This window comes from Cuculus canorus, chromosome 6, assembly GCF_017976375.1.
Source record: "Cuculus canorus isolate bCucCan1 chromosome 6, bCucCan1.pri, whole genome shotgun sequence".
In the NCBI taxonomy this organism is placed as follows: domain Eukaryota; kingdom Metazoa; phylum Chordata; class Aves; order Cuculiformes; family Cuculidae; genus Cuculus; species Cuculus canorus.
The window spans coordinates 21,377,866-21,392,239 of NC_071406.1; the positions used below are offsets into that span (position 1 = coordinate 21,377,866).

Here is a 14,374-nt window from a genome sequence, read left to right on the forward strand (position 1 = left end):
AGGTGCCGTGGTGGGCGGGGCTGTGGGTGAGGGGGCGGATCCACTATGGCGGGGGGTGAGGGGGTGGGGCCGATGTGGTGGGCGGGGCGGATGGGGAGGGGTCGGGCCGCGTCCGGGCCATTGGGCGGTGCGGGGGGCGGGACGCGCCGCGGTTCGAAACACGGCGAGGGCAGCGGGCGGCTCTGGTAGCGGGGAGGGCGCGGGGCTCGGCCGTGGCGGGACCGCGATAGAAACGCCGCTCCGCCGGCGGAGCTCGGTGTAGGAACGCCGAAAACCGTGGGGAAGAGGGTTTAACAGCAAACTGAGGGGAGAAAATCCGCCCCGAAGGTTTATCCTGAAGCTGTGGGTTATCGCTGGATGAGGAGAATAAGGCTGGGGAAGAGAGAAGGCAGCGGTATCGCGTCCCGGATCCAGTCAGGGAGTGTTTCCCAGATCCAGGAGCTGCCGATGCGCGCCCAGGCTTCCTTAGACTTGTACAATTGAAAGACATGAGGAGTTCGGGATATACCGGATAGAGGAAGAAAGGTAGGGAGTAAGAGACGACCAGGATGGCATGTGTGGTTATCCAAGGGTCAAGATTAATATAACAATAGCCGAGGGATTCTAGTACGAGTATAAACCAAAAAAGTAACATTTTAACAAATAGGGTTGAAACATGAAGTACAGTGGCTTTACCAGGTCCTACTTTTCTGTGAAAACTGGCAGATCTTGCCAACCACAAACAGAAACGTGACCTCATGACCCACACTAGTGCAGGTCATATGCTTTTTAAATCCTCTGTTAGCTCTGATTCAAGAGGCACCGTAGTCAGAAACACTGGTACCTGAACTTATTGTAATGCTGGCCCTTGTTCTGAAATGTTTTCTTCTAAATGCCTTTTCTATCAAGCCACAGGGTAATCATGGATGCAAGAATATTTCAACAGCAGTTTACCCTGTTTCTAGCAGTATGAGCTTTTCTGGAGATAATGTAATTGCACCACACAGCCCTTTTTTGAATGAGGCAGGTCTTCATGGGTGCCTTTATAACCCTAGGGTGCTTGGTTAAACGGAAGGTTCTGAGTTATATGCTGACAGCAGCAGGGCGACGGTTAACCTGAAATCAAACTGAAGGGCTGGCTATTGCCGGCACAGATCTATTGCTTTATTTTATTGCTAGCTCCGAGCCCATACTGGGCTATTCCAGTGTTGGGTTAAGGGATAGTTGAGAGCCATAGTTCAGGCTTGGAGAGCTACTGCAGCTTAGGTGGAAGTTTCTAAGGGGACACAAAACTGAAGAACTGGTGCTAATAAACAGACTCGGGTACTTCTCTTGGCAGGATTCTGATCTCACCAGGCAGTGGTTGGCATGGGGCTTGTTTCAGAGATTAGAGAATGGCAACAAATAGGGCAGTGATTTGGTTGGAAAGGGAACAAAAGAGATACAGTGGAGATTGCTGCCCTTCTGGATCCAGACTCCATTTCTGCTTGCAGTTTATGGAACTCAAAGGATTTTTATTCTAGGTTGCTTGTGATTCCTAAAAAGTAGATCTTCATACTCAAAATAATAGTAACTAGAATGCCTTAGATGGGACTTTTTCATGAACACACCAGAACTGTATTCCATGCATCGTTTGTATAATTTACACTGGTTCACATAGAAGCACACACAAATAGAAACAAGTCTGGCAGTTACTGCTCTGTTGCAAACACCAGGTTTGATAGTTTCCTGTATTTGTGTCGTTTACTTTATAGCAAGGAATAGTGACAGCGTATTAAGTAAGAAAGATGAGATGGCAGGAAAGGCAGGCAGGAAGGAAGGGAGGAAGAAAGGAAGAAAAGGCTCCCTGAAAGATTCCTTTCCTAAATCCAAAATTAAGTATCTTTTCAGTGTTCCATTTGGAAAATATTCATACCTTAGAAAATAGCTGTCGGTTGTCATACACGTGTCTACGTGTGAATTTACTAAATTGCTAGTTAATCTATGTAGCTGGTCCAGTGCCAATGAAAACACTGATGTGGAAATTAATGTTATTGTTCAATTAACTAAGCATAATGTACCAGAAAGTTAGGGACTGCACATAGGCCTCCATTAACAGTGTTTTGGAAAATGTTTGCTTTGATGGCTTTTCCTTCCCTTGCAAACATTTGCTTAACAACACCTGATATCTGTTACGCAATATTTGCTCTAATATGTATGTGTAAAGCAGCTGCAAACAATTTAGCCTCCCTTCAGTGATCATCAACATGATTCTTGTTTCTACATTATTACCAAGAATATATGAAGTTTTGGATAGTCTGTGGGTGTGCATGTCTTGGAAAATAAATTAAATCAAGGAAATATCAATAAATTAATAATTCATTATATGAACAGATGGCATTTTAAAGGTTTTTGCTTTGCACTAAGAACTCTTCTGATCTTGTGAAGGCCAAACCTTGGTTATATAATATCAAAACAAGACAAAGCTTTGACTTAAATGCTTAATTGCGTACACTTTCTGACCTTTTTATACAGCTCACTAGTGTTCCTCACAATTCCATGTACTAAAATACAGCAAATAGTTTCATATATAATTTCAAGTGACTTTGAAATACTAAGTGCATTATAGAAACATTTTTCTGTGCTTTGCATAGAGAAGGGGGGGGGGGAAGCCTATTGAATTTTCTCCTTTATTAGTTTAAATGAGTTATTAAATACAGTTTTTTTAAGACACATTTTGCCATCTTTTCCCCACTGGTTACTAAAGCTAGGGAAGTCTTAAGTGTCTCAGTCTTATATAGGTTGCCAAATATCACAAGCACGTCATCAGATGACTCACATGTGAGCTGTTGATTGCCTCTTGGGTGAAGGAGGATCATGCCTGCTTCCAGGCACGGGAACATCACCTGAAATGCCTGTCTCACAGAAACCTGCTTACCTGTTCCAAAAACTTAATGCTTTCTGTTTTGTTGATAGTGTATTTGTTGGGGCTTGTTTGTTGTAAACGTCTTTTATAAACATGCTATGTCTAAGATGTGGATGTGGGAGCTTCTGAAACAGTCAGAAAGGATGTAGGAGAAAATGAAAGCTTACATATGTTTGCCGTTAACAGTTAACTCTTCATCAAGTCTAAGGTGCTTATCTTCCTATCTTTGACCAGAAAGATAGTTGGCAGCATATGAATCAGCAGCAAAATCTTTAAAATTAACATTACTATCGGGAGGCCTTTAGCATTTATACTAAAAGAGGTTACTTTACTGACACGTTGCCAAGATGCACCTTCAAACATATTGAAGTTTCGGGGAAACCAAAGTGTGCCTGACTGGTTCTGTCTGTAGAAAAGTGCAGCCTGAGCAGATGCAACAATATCCCAGTGGATAACGTGTTGGTGCTTTTATATTTATGAATAAAGCAAACGTGTAAAAAGTTGTTGCAGTGGTCCTGCACACCCCGCATCAGAGAGGCAGTGGTTCAGATATTATTAGGCAACAATGGTGGCATTGAGGAGAGCCTGGAAAGTGATCTCTATTATTGCTTGATAGATCCTCCTGAGGACATTGCATTGTATCTTGATGGAAACTTACGTACTGCAAAGTATTTTTTGTAATAGAACAATAGATTTTTAGACTTGACCTCATTACAGTTGCTGTATTAACTAAGATGGCTGCCACCATCTTGACGTTTCCACTCATTTTTTTTAATTCTTTATAAATTAGACTAAAAAACAGAAGAAAACCTCAGATTCCACACATTTTTGCATACTAAACCCAGACATCTGTAAAAGAGTAGTTTTTACTGTTTTAAGTCCTACTTACCTTTAAAGGAGCGATACCTTTGCAGGGAAAAAAAACAAGAAAGAAAGAAAAAAGTATCGAAAGGACGTTGTCTCTAATAGTAAGGTGTAAAATGCTATTTGAGAGAGGAGTTTCTAAACAAGTTCATTCTTGTGAAAGAGGGAAGAGGAAAATTAATTCAATCAGATCACTTACATGACAGTTCCCTTGCTGGTCACCCGGAAAAGCTATAAGCTACGTGGCCTAGCAAGAAACGCACCTCCTCCAAAATTTGCAGCTAAAAAGCTAGGAAATATTTATCGTTGATGATATCCTGAAATTTTGGTTTTGGAAGGGTTTTCTGTGAAATGTGGTGATACGAACTGAAGTGAATAGTTCAGTCAATATACTGAAAAGTATTGTAGTCATTATTCAGAAACAGTGCATTGAATTTTAAATGTCTTTTTAACTTTAAGACTTTCTACATGGTTCAATGCAACTGGAGGCAATAAGCATATGGGATTTAAATCCGCTAAAAAGTTTCTAAAACCAGACTCTTAATAGCTAAAGTAAATGTGAGATTGTGTCAGAAAGAGATGTCTTCTAAGTCCATTTAATTGTCATGCCTTGTTTGTTGAATCTACTCAATGTTTCCGTGTGACTTCTCTGACCACACATCATAAAGGCCTGTTAAGCCCATAAGTCTCTCTTCAGCAGAAACAGCTAAGTGGTTCATCTCTTTGTCTCCACAGCTTGTGTAGCTTAGCTTTAAGCGCCATGGAGAAAGCAGTAGGGAAGTGCACAGTGTTTCTATACAGCTGCTTTTGTTTTCTGATTTTAATTGTTTTAGATACACAGATGATCTTTAATAGAAGATTTATCTGACTAGTAAAGCCTAATAAAGGACTGAAGTTTTCTTCTTGCTACTCTGATAATAGCAGATGGTGGAATCATCAGACTTTTGGTATACATTTAATCTCTCGTGGAGAAAAGTTTCCCTTTTAGCCACCTCACAAATGAACATAATCTTTTTCCGCGCTACGGTTACCAGTACTAACAATGATAAAACTGATGTGCTAATACATTATTTGCTGTATACTCTTAAAATTCTTCTGTCTGGCAGAATCTCAGTTTCCTCTTGGCTGTTCACCCTGGAGAACCTGAGTGCTTCACCTGGGAGTACTTCAGGGAAATATTAATAATCATCTGTTCCCAGCCTTGCTCTGGTTTGCGAAGCAGGTTTTGTTTCTGCTTGACTGTGTGGCAAGAAGTGGGGCTGCGTCAGGTCGGGCTTCAGCTTCTTCTGGCAGAGACGTGTAGGACTTGCATCACATAAACAGTGTGTGAGAATGGTGGTACTGAATGAGATGAGTCAGAGACTAAGCGTCATCTGCATTGCGCCCTGAATTAACATGGCCTCTTTTATGAAGGAAACAATTGTTTTTCAGTGCTTTGAGAATATTGCTCCTTTAAAAATGAACCTAGCGCTGAACAGCCTTGTTGATGTAGGGATGCTGGTTGTATTTTCTGTGACTGAAAATATGTTGTGCAAAGTATCAAATGCAGCATGGTAGCCAAATTCTATTTCAAAGTGAAATATACAGCTTTAATGACAGTTCTGCAAAGACCAATTATTTGTGCATTCTTTGTATCTCCTATACAGGCAACCTTAATGAAGTACACACATTACTAATGTCCATCCTGCCAAGAAATGAACTGTGAAAAAAATCAAGCAAACATGTTCCAACTGTTCATACAAAGGATTTCATAATTCACGCACTGTGTTTCCATGAAACTTTCCCCACAATTTGCTGCTGCTCAGCATGTACTTCACTTAGTCTCCTCTAATTAAAATTTGCAAACAGAAAAGCTTTCCAGCGCTAAGAGACCCATGTGCTTTCCTGGAGATTTGGAGCCACGTGTTCCAGGAATGTCTGGGTACACCACGGCGATACAATATAAAGGCAACGTCAATCACCTTCTCTCACTTTTTAATAGCTCCCTTCTATGATTCTCATTCTCCATTACTAGAAACTTAAGATTAAAGGAACTTTACTATATTTCAAGTAGAGTTTCATCCACTGAGATGGATCTCCTTCATAGCAATGGCATACTTATCATTCAGCATTTGCAGAGGGACTACAGGGCTTACCAGGATTTCCTTAATTTTATGTCACATGTTGGAGATCCCCGGAATATATTCTCAATTTATTTTCCGCTTTGGTTTCAGCTCAACCAAGTGGTTGGTACTAAAATGATATGGGTGGCAGTCATTGGTGATTGGTTCAACCTCATATTTAAATGGTAAGAAGTTGGATTTATTTTAAAATTTGGTATTTTTAATGATGGTTATTATATGTGCCTCAAGTGTAAAAAACTTTCTGTGACTAATGTACTAGTAGATTTCCCCCTGTAATTGTAGAACAGGAATTCACAATGAAGATATTTAAGACGTGTTTGAAATGACATTTTGGTAAGACAGGAAGAACCTATGTTTTTGGCAGTATAGCTCTTCCTATTGCTTGTGAGATTATTTATCATACTTTGCTGAGGCCTTCTGACATAGAAATCTTTTTATTGTGTTTGTTCTTCATTTTATTTTATTTTATTTTTTTTGTCAGGATTTTATTTGGCCATCGCCCATACTGGTGGGTGCAAGAAACAATGATTTATCCCAATAAGTCAAGCCCATGCCTTGAACAGTTTCCCATAACATGTGAAACTGGACCAGGTAAGAAACGTTGATAATGCTCGTACATTTAATAGAGATAGCAGCTTTTTGTGGGCAGGGGACATGACTTAAAAAGATCTTACACAACATAAAAATCTCAGAGCTCATGTTTAAAATAGTCAAAACACAGGAAGAGAAAAATGAAGAAATAAAATGAGACAGGTATTTGAGTGATGTAGGACAGGAATGTTTAATTCATTGCCTTTAAACAGTATGATGGAGGGACATTTGCTTTAAAAATAACTCCTACTCTAATGAACCAGTGTATTGGTGGGGAATTTTCACAAAACTTGTGTGACAGGCTCAAAAAGAGTGATTCACCTGCTTTGTGAGGCCACTTTTAGGAGCAGTTGCATCTTGGGGAGAGAACTTCCCTGTTGTTTCTGTTCCAGAACAGAGTAAGGGACTGTTGAGTTTGAGAGGAGGTGCACTACTGAAAGAAATATTCAAACCACAATAAATAGTAGGTGATTCAGGGTAAATAACAATAGGATGAAGACTTGATCATGTAATGTATCAGAAGTGGAAAACAGAACCCCTCTTCCCAGAACCAGACACTGGCTCTGAACATGGAGGGGAGAAGGGGGAGGGGTATGTGTACAAGTATATAGGAAAAAAATTATTTAAGAAAATATACTTTTCTAATGTATTTTCACTTTTCTATATCTCATTGTCTTCTCTGTGGAACTGAAATGCTGTACTGTTGAAGTTAAATGAGTTTATGCCACCCTAGTATGTAAAATAAGGTAAACTTGCTTGGAGCTAACTGACCAAATTTAGTTTAATTCATTGTACACAAAAATATTAACAGTAGAAATCATGTACTTTGTGCCTCATTAATGCCATTGCAAGCTTTTAAGTGCTTTGCAGGACTGTTTTGTTAACAATATCATGCACTATATCCCACTGTAGTTTTGAACAAGAGGCTTAACCCCTTGTATGGCGCAGGGTTTAATAATGCTGGGTATATATGTTATCTGCTGTCTGTTTCAAGTGATTATTTTTGGGACCTAACCCAAAGTATTAAAGTTCTTTCTTTTTGAAAGTCTTCAGAACTGAGCCCATCCAGCACTATGTAATTCCAAGCTTTGGTATAAAGAACCAGAGGGTTTCATTTTGATTTATTGAACCAAAAGGCCTTTCTTACTTTTATGTACTTCCTAAAGTAACAAGGCATTCCTATTTGTGACCAGTGGGTACTGCTGTCTTATTGATTCCTTATTTGCACTTATAATGACCACATTTTCTCCCACCTCCAGGTTTGCCCTTGACTATTGACAATATCTGTCAATAGTAACAGAAGGGGGTGCTGTCAGTGCAGCTGTTAGGTACATTCTGTCTTGTGGGGGTTTACATGGTACTTTACACATTTTTTTAAATATGCAGTTTCTATCAAGAGATTAGAGAAGCAGCCACTGGCATGAGAAGGGCATATCCAAGTATTGCTAGGATAGCCTGAGCCCTAGACTCTGCGGCTTAACTAAAGGGAAAGCTGGAGGCACCGTTTATTTGACGGCATGGCAAACAATCTAAGACCTGAATTTAGCTTGTATTTCTGGAATTAACTGAACTAAAACCCTGCAGCCATCTTTTCTCTGGTGTTTGTAAGTCTTAAGAACATAAACTTTACAGTGAAATTTGTGCTGTTTCTAGTAGGTAATTTGCAGATGAACTATGAAACCTTTTTTCCTAGATGACATTTTCCAAGATGACAACAAAGAGAAGGTTTCCTTATCAGTGACATTTGTTCTGTTGAGAGATTTAGAAGTGTACATCTGTTACAAATTAACCAAAGAATTGGTAGAGTGACTACTGAAGATATTGCTAAGAATAATACTGAAAATGAGCACAGGGAGGTAGAAATGATTGTGCTTGTCCTCCATAGACATTCCTGCTTTGCTACTTCACTGAAATATTCTTTTGCTTTGCAAACTACTATATAGTGCTGGAGTATAACACATGCTTCAATCAAAATGATTTCTTCTGCCAGTAAAATAACAGTGTTCCTTTTTCTTCTCTTTTATCTCTGTAGAAAGTCCAGCTGTAAACATAGGATATAGGCAGATTCCAGTGAGCTAATTTTCTGCCCTTCAGTATTTCAATTTGTTCAATGTAAATCTGGTAAATGGTAAAAGAAGTGACAGAGTAATTTTAGGGTCATTTTCCTTGCATTATACCAGCATGCTCTGGGTTTTGGTGATTTTCACAGTTGTAGGAACCTCTCCGTGGCTTTAAATTGTTTGCAGTAAAATTAAAATTTGATTTGTTAAATTGAAACAAATTACACATATACTGTTATGCCTGGGCTAAAAAGAAATCAGTGCTAGTGATCCCTTGTTATAGACTACTGTGGGTGCAACAATTAGTCCAATGTTACAGCATCATTTCTTGTGCCCGTTCCACTGATAATCTGTTTCCATGCTAGTTGACATTGGACAAAACCTTACGGTTTATAAAATAAATCAAAGTGAAGCATAAAGAGACAGTTCTTCTGTCACACTTCAGGTAAATTACTAAATTTATTACGAAACTACCTAAAACGTGCATTACCTGGCCTGTAGTATTACTAATGAGACATAGATCACAACCAGAGTTGCTAATGCCATGGTAATTAGAGAAGCAGATAAAAGGCAATTTTGAAGGGCTACCTAAACGTATACTGGTACTTTAATTTAGAATGGTACAAAGAACTAAATCTCTGTTGCTCCCCTTAATTATGAAGTAGCCCATCTCATCTGATCTTCATCTAGAACTTCTACATAGTACACTACCACCCTATGAGAGCCTGTTTTTTAAATCACAATCCAAATCTTAAGTAATGGAAAAATACTGCGCTTTCCAAAGAAGATGCCAACTCATACCGTTATAAGACGGGTAAGTTGTTACCTACTTGATATCAGAAAAATATTTTGGATTTCTTATAGGTGAATCTTCTGAAAAATTCATATTGAGAAAATTAACTTTTGAGAAGCAGTTGACCTTCGTTCAGCCTTTGCTAACCATTTTCTTTCTAAGTGATTAGGTATCTGAGTAACTGCCACATTTTCTCTATGACAAATGTTATGGTCATAATGTTTAAACTTAATTATTTCTGTACTGTTTTTACTAGGAAGCCCATCTGGACATGCTATGGGGTCTTCCTGTGTCTGGTATGTAATGGTTACAGCAGCACTTAGCTACACAGTTAGATGGAAAGATAGATCAGCAGCTACTCTTCACAGGTCAGTGTCTTCCCATTATTCTAACTTGTACCACTATTTCTTTATATATATGCTATATTTTTAATGGTCTTAATTTAAACCAATATTCATAGTCTGTTTTGCCCAGTTTGTAAAAAGCAAACAAACACCACTTTTATTATGATCTACATCAGCTGAAGAAAAGAAAATATTAAGAGGATTTATTAATTTGTGTGGGTTGGTATTTGTTAACTTATGGTCATTTCATATAATCTCTGAATCAGTGCCTATTAAAGGTTGTGTCACATCTCTAGTGTTGAAAATTTTGAATTCTATTAATTGTCTTTTTATGCATTGGATCTTTTGGTTAGTACATACTTTTACTGCTTTTATGGTAAGCCTCACTCTGTTTTAAAGCATGATGTTGGCGAAGTCTGGTGTAACATGTTACTCAGCTCTGTGAGAAGTCTCATACCTGCTTTGATAGAAGTTCTTTCTAAGCCTGACAAGGTTGTTCTCATACTACATGGGTTTTTTCACCAAATAATTGAATTTTTGCCTTGAAGTATGATGCCATGGTGAGAAATATGTTCAAGGTAGTAGCACTAATTTAAGTTGCTATAGATGACTTTCATCACTAAAACCATGTTGATGTCTTGGGTCTGAAACTACTGGAGTCTGCTCCCTGCAGCCCTAGATGTGGCTGCAAAAGCAACCATCCTTCCTCATGTTTTAGTACTGACTTTCAGTTTTTAATTGTCTGATTCTGTACTTCTCTACTTGTAAACCTCTGCTTGGTAAAAATATGAGCCTGACACAAAGGAGCCTGATATAGATTACTAGGTAAAATATCTTGTCTCAATTTTTAAACATCTTCCTTTTCCCTCTTAGGCTGACATGGTCATTCCTCTGGAGTATTTTTTGGATTATCCAAATCAGTGTGTGCATCTCAAGAGTATTCATAGCAACACATTTCCCTCATCAAGTTATTCTTGGAGTATTTGCTGGTAATGCTGCTATTTCCCTTTCCCCTTTCCTCTTTCCCTTTCCCTTTCCCTTTCCCTTTCCCTTTCCCTTTCCCTTTCCCTTTCTCCTCCCCCTCCCCCCTGCCCTGTAAAAAGTGGTTCTTCAAAGTACATGTGTGCTCTTCCTCGTAACACTGAGTTTCTGATCCGCAGGCATCCTCGTGGCAGAAGCATTTGAGCATACCCCTGCTATTCAGACAGCAAGCTTGAGAATGTACATCAAAACAAACTTGTTTCTTTTCATCTTTGCCCTTGGCTTTTACCTAGTCCTCAAGATAGTTGATATTGATTTGCTATGGTCTGTTCCAAAGGCCAAGAAGTGGTGTGCAAACCCAGACTGGATAAACATTGACACAACTCCTTTTGCTGGACTGGTGAGGAATTTAGGTGCACTCTTTGGCTTAGGTCTCGGAATTAATTCTGAAATGTTCATCACCAGCTGCAAAGGTAAAAACAGCTGTAAGATAAGTTTCCGCATATTGTGTATAGCTGCTTCTTTAGCTACACTGCAGCTGTATAATTTCGTTAAGATACCTACTCATACTGAGTATTTGTTCTACATTCTCTCTTTTTGTAAGAGTGCAGCTATGCCTTTGACTGTAGTTGCCTTGGTTCCGTACTGTGTCCACTCGTTAATGAGGACAACTGAAAAGAAACTTAATTAGATAAAGTTTCTAAATGGTTAGCAATGTGGGGATGGATGTGAATGGTTCAAGAACCCTCTGCAAAGACAGGTTTGCTAACTCATTTTAACCAAGCAGGATGCCACTGCATCTTTAATGTGCTCCTGGTAAGTAACCAGTACATCTAAAGTCAGTACTTTCAAGAATTACTTTGGCAGCTCAGAAACATTAATTGCTGAATTTATTCCTAGAAATATTGCAACCACACTGCAATATGGTTAGAAATGGCCCAATGCTCTGGGTCATAACAAAGTTTTGAAGTATAATCAACTAATTTTACTTAGCTATTTGGTGGTCTTTTAGTCCTGTCCATCTCCAGCTAGATGGTGCTTCAAGCCTCAGTTGTACATAGTGATACTCAATATTTAATTTTTTTATATGTAGACATTGTGTGTTAGACTGCAAGATGATGGTGTGACAGTATCACACCACCTACAACTGTACAGCTGTACACAGGCACTGGGAAAAAGGCCAGCATAGTTATAAACAAGGCTTTAGATTTAACTTACTGATCTTCCTGAGCAAACCAGTTTCCGATTAAGCCAGATGAGAAATAAAGAAGTTTATTTCAATTAGACTCCGTGGAGTATAATTTTGCTTTACTGTGTCAGTTTTGTCATATTTACCTTTTGAAAATGGTCACATAAATTATGACTGATACAGATTACACTTTTGATATTAAAAATGCATAAATATGGTGTAAGAAATCTTTGGGTTCCATTCATCTACACAGAGTAACAAATGAAGAAATTTGTGAATAATGAAATTATCTCAGCCTATCACCTCAAGACTGTTCGTGCTCCTGTATTACAAAGGTAAATTACTCTAATTCTCTCAGGTCAAGAGTCACAAGCCTGAATCATTATTAGTAGTTGTGTAAATCATTAAAATGTGATTGCAGACTAAGTCATTACAAGTTTGTGTTGTCAGCTTCGATTACCTAAGCACACAAGTAACTAATCTGTTAGATACATGTTTGCTATATAAAATGGTTGCTTTAAATAGGCAAGGGCAGATACTTCTCCTTATTGTTCATTATTTTGCACATACTGTTCCAGATTCCGTTGCTATGCACAATCATATTTTGCTGATACCATCTCATAATACTTAGTACACAAGCAGTGTAAGGCTATAATATGGGTAATGAGGGTTGTGTAGGTGTGGTCTGATACCAATAAGGCTCATAAGATGTAAACATGGTGTTGCTTCTAGACTTCCAATTAGTTGTGGGGTAATTGAAATGGAAAATAATCTTATTTAATGGGGAAAATGAGATGCGTAGTTGGAGGTCGCCTGTGGGAATGAACGTGATACAAATTACAGAAGCAAATCTGAAGCAGGCATCCTTACTTAAGAGCCTACTAAGATTATTTTGACCTAAGAAAATTAATCATCTTGTTATAACGGTCTGAGGAGTATTCTGCTTTATGCAATTCCTGGTATCTTCTTTAGTGAGTCTCTGAACCTTTTTTCCCTGCAGCAGATGGTCTGAAACTACTCTTTTCCATAGTTGTGGCTCCTTAAGCAAAATTAATATTGTGATAGATTTAAAATTGTAAATCGGGAGCCAGCCATTCAGTTGATACAGTGAAATAGGCCCAGATGTCCCTTAGTCAGGCATTAATGAACTTATAAATGAACTTTATTGAACTTGAAAATCACACATCAAGCCATCGTTAGATAAGGTGGTGTGGAACCTTAACCAAGAGTTATCAATTTGTTAAACATTTAAACTGTAACTTATCAGGCCTTTGCAGCTGTTTATATCATTAACATGTGGAAACAGACACAGAGCATATTATACCTTCATGATGATGGGATAAACTACACAACCTGCTCTGGGCCACAAAGTCCCCATTTGCATTAATCTTTTCCTATGTAACAAGGAGAATGAAAAGTGCTTGACTGATCCCCTTGCTCCCACTGATGCAATCCCAGGTGAAAGTTAGTCTTTTATTCTGGACTTAGAGATGCCCAAATTGGATAATGCAATTCCAAAAGTCCTTTTCCCTGTCTGCAGAAAGATTCTCACTAGCCAGGAGTTACATGAAGTGAAAGCATCCTTCCCTCCTCATTCAAAGTAGCTTACAAGTTGGCGTTACAGTCACTTCACAACACTCACTCTTGCTAACGTGCAGCTTTTCTTTTTTGTCCTCTCCATTCCCTGCTGTGCCTTTCCTGATGGAAAGATTTGGCCGCAGTTATTCAGGTGTGATCCCAAAACAGTATCATAGTTATATTTATCCAGTGGCATAGGGTGGTTGGTAGAGTGGTTAACGCAGCTGCCATGGACCACACGGAGAAACATATGGCAGGACACACCAATCAACATTGTCAGCTACTTCTGTCAAGACTAATAACTTGGGGTTGGCTCTGAAAGACATAAGCCAATGCCTTGGGGTCTGCTCAGGCATCTTGTCACCAAGCTCCAGGACTAGGAGATCTTACTCACAGGGCACCTGCAGAGGAAGGGCCAGTCCAGCCCTGCACTGAGCAGCAAGTAGTACATCAAGGCTGCTTGCTAATGCCCAGACACACTGTGCGGCTCCACTTGCATCGTAATACCTTTGCACAGGTACTGAACGGCCTTGTAATTAACTGGTTGTCAATAGCACCCACATATAACAATGCAGGAGATGGCACCCAAGAACACGTAAGACCAGCATAACTGTTTGTGTACACGGTGAGTGCCTTTGTTATACAGGCATACTTCCCAATACACAGCTCACAATATTTACTAGCTGCCTAAAAACAAGACTATGAAAAGCAGTAGTAGCACCTCCCAGCTGGGCCCAGGTTCCTGTGATCCTGCGAGGAGATGGCAGGGTTCTTCGCAGGCAGAAGTTACTGTAGTTGTGTTTGCCTTCTCAACAGCTCTGTCCTGCATGGCTGACCCTTATTACAGACATGATCTAAATATGTAGAAATACTTGTTCTCAGCTGCAGGATACTCAGGCATTTGTCTGAAGGGTAAGAGATGAAGTGCTAAAGCACAAGAGCCAGTAAAATATAAAATTTCTTGGTA

At 39.2% G+C, this 14,374-nt stretch overlaps 1 protein-coding gene across 2 annotated transcripts; it reads left to right on the plus strand.

The window, feature by feature from the left end:
* The first annotated feature begins 206 nt into the window (after positions 1 to 206).
* Positions 207 to 14,279, plus strand: G6PC2 (glucose-6-phosphatase catalytic subunit 2). Of its 2 annotated transcripts, XM_054070477.1 has the most exons (6): positions 207 to 525; positions 5,962 to 6,035; positions 6,353 to 6,462; positions 9,572 to 9,683; positions 10,533 to 10,648; positions 10,820 to 14,279. In XM_054070477.1, exons 2-6 carry the CDS (start codon positions 5,986 to 5,988, stop codon positions 11,329 to 11,331), a joined length of 900 nt encoding a protein of 299 aa, XP_053926452.1. In that variant the 5' UTR covers positions 207 to 525; positions 5,962 to 5,985; the 3' UTR covers positions 11,332 to 14,279. The 2 variants fall into 2 exon arrangements, with proteins under 2 accessions (XP_053926452.1, XP_009553856.2); XM_009555561.2 differs by lacking the exon at positions 207 to 525 and having other exon boundaries at positions 5,267 to 6,035.
* Positions 14,280 to 14,374: the final 95 nt, after the last annotated feature.

Bases quoted from the DNA above. Each gene is read 5' to 3' on its own strand.
- G6PC2 (XM_009555561.2), top strand. From the start codon at position 5,818: ATGGATCTCCTTCATAGCAATGGCATACTTATCATTCAGCATTTGCAG. The intron at 6,036-6,352 runs GTAAGAAGTTGG...TTTTTTTGTCAG, and splicing joins TTCAACCTCATATTTAAATG to GATTTTATTTGGCCATCGCC. The intron at 6,463-9,571 runs GTAAGAAACGTT...TGTTTTTACTAG, and splicing joins AACATGTGAAACTGGACCAG to GAAGCCCATCTGGACATGCT.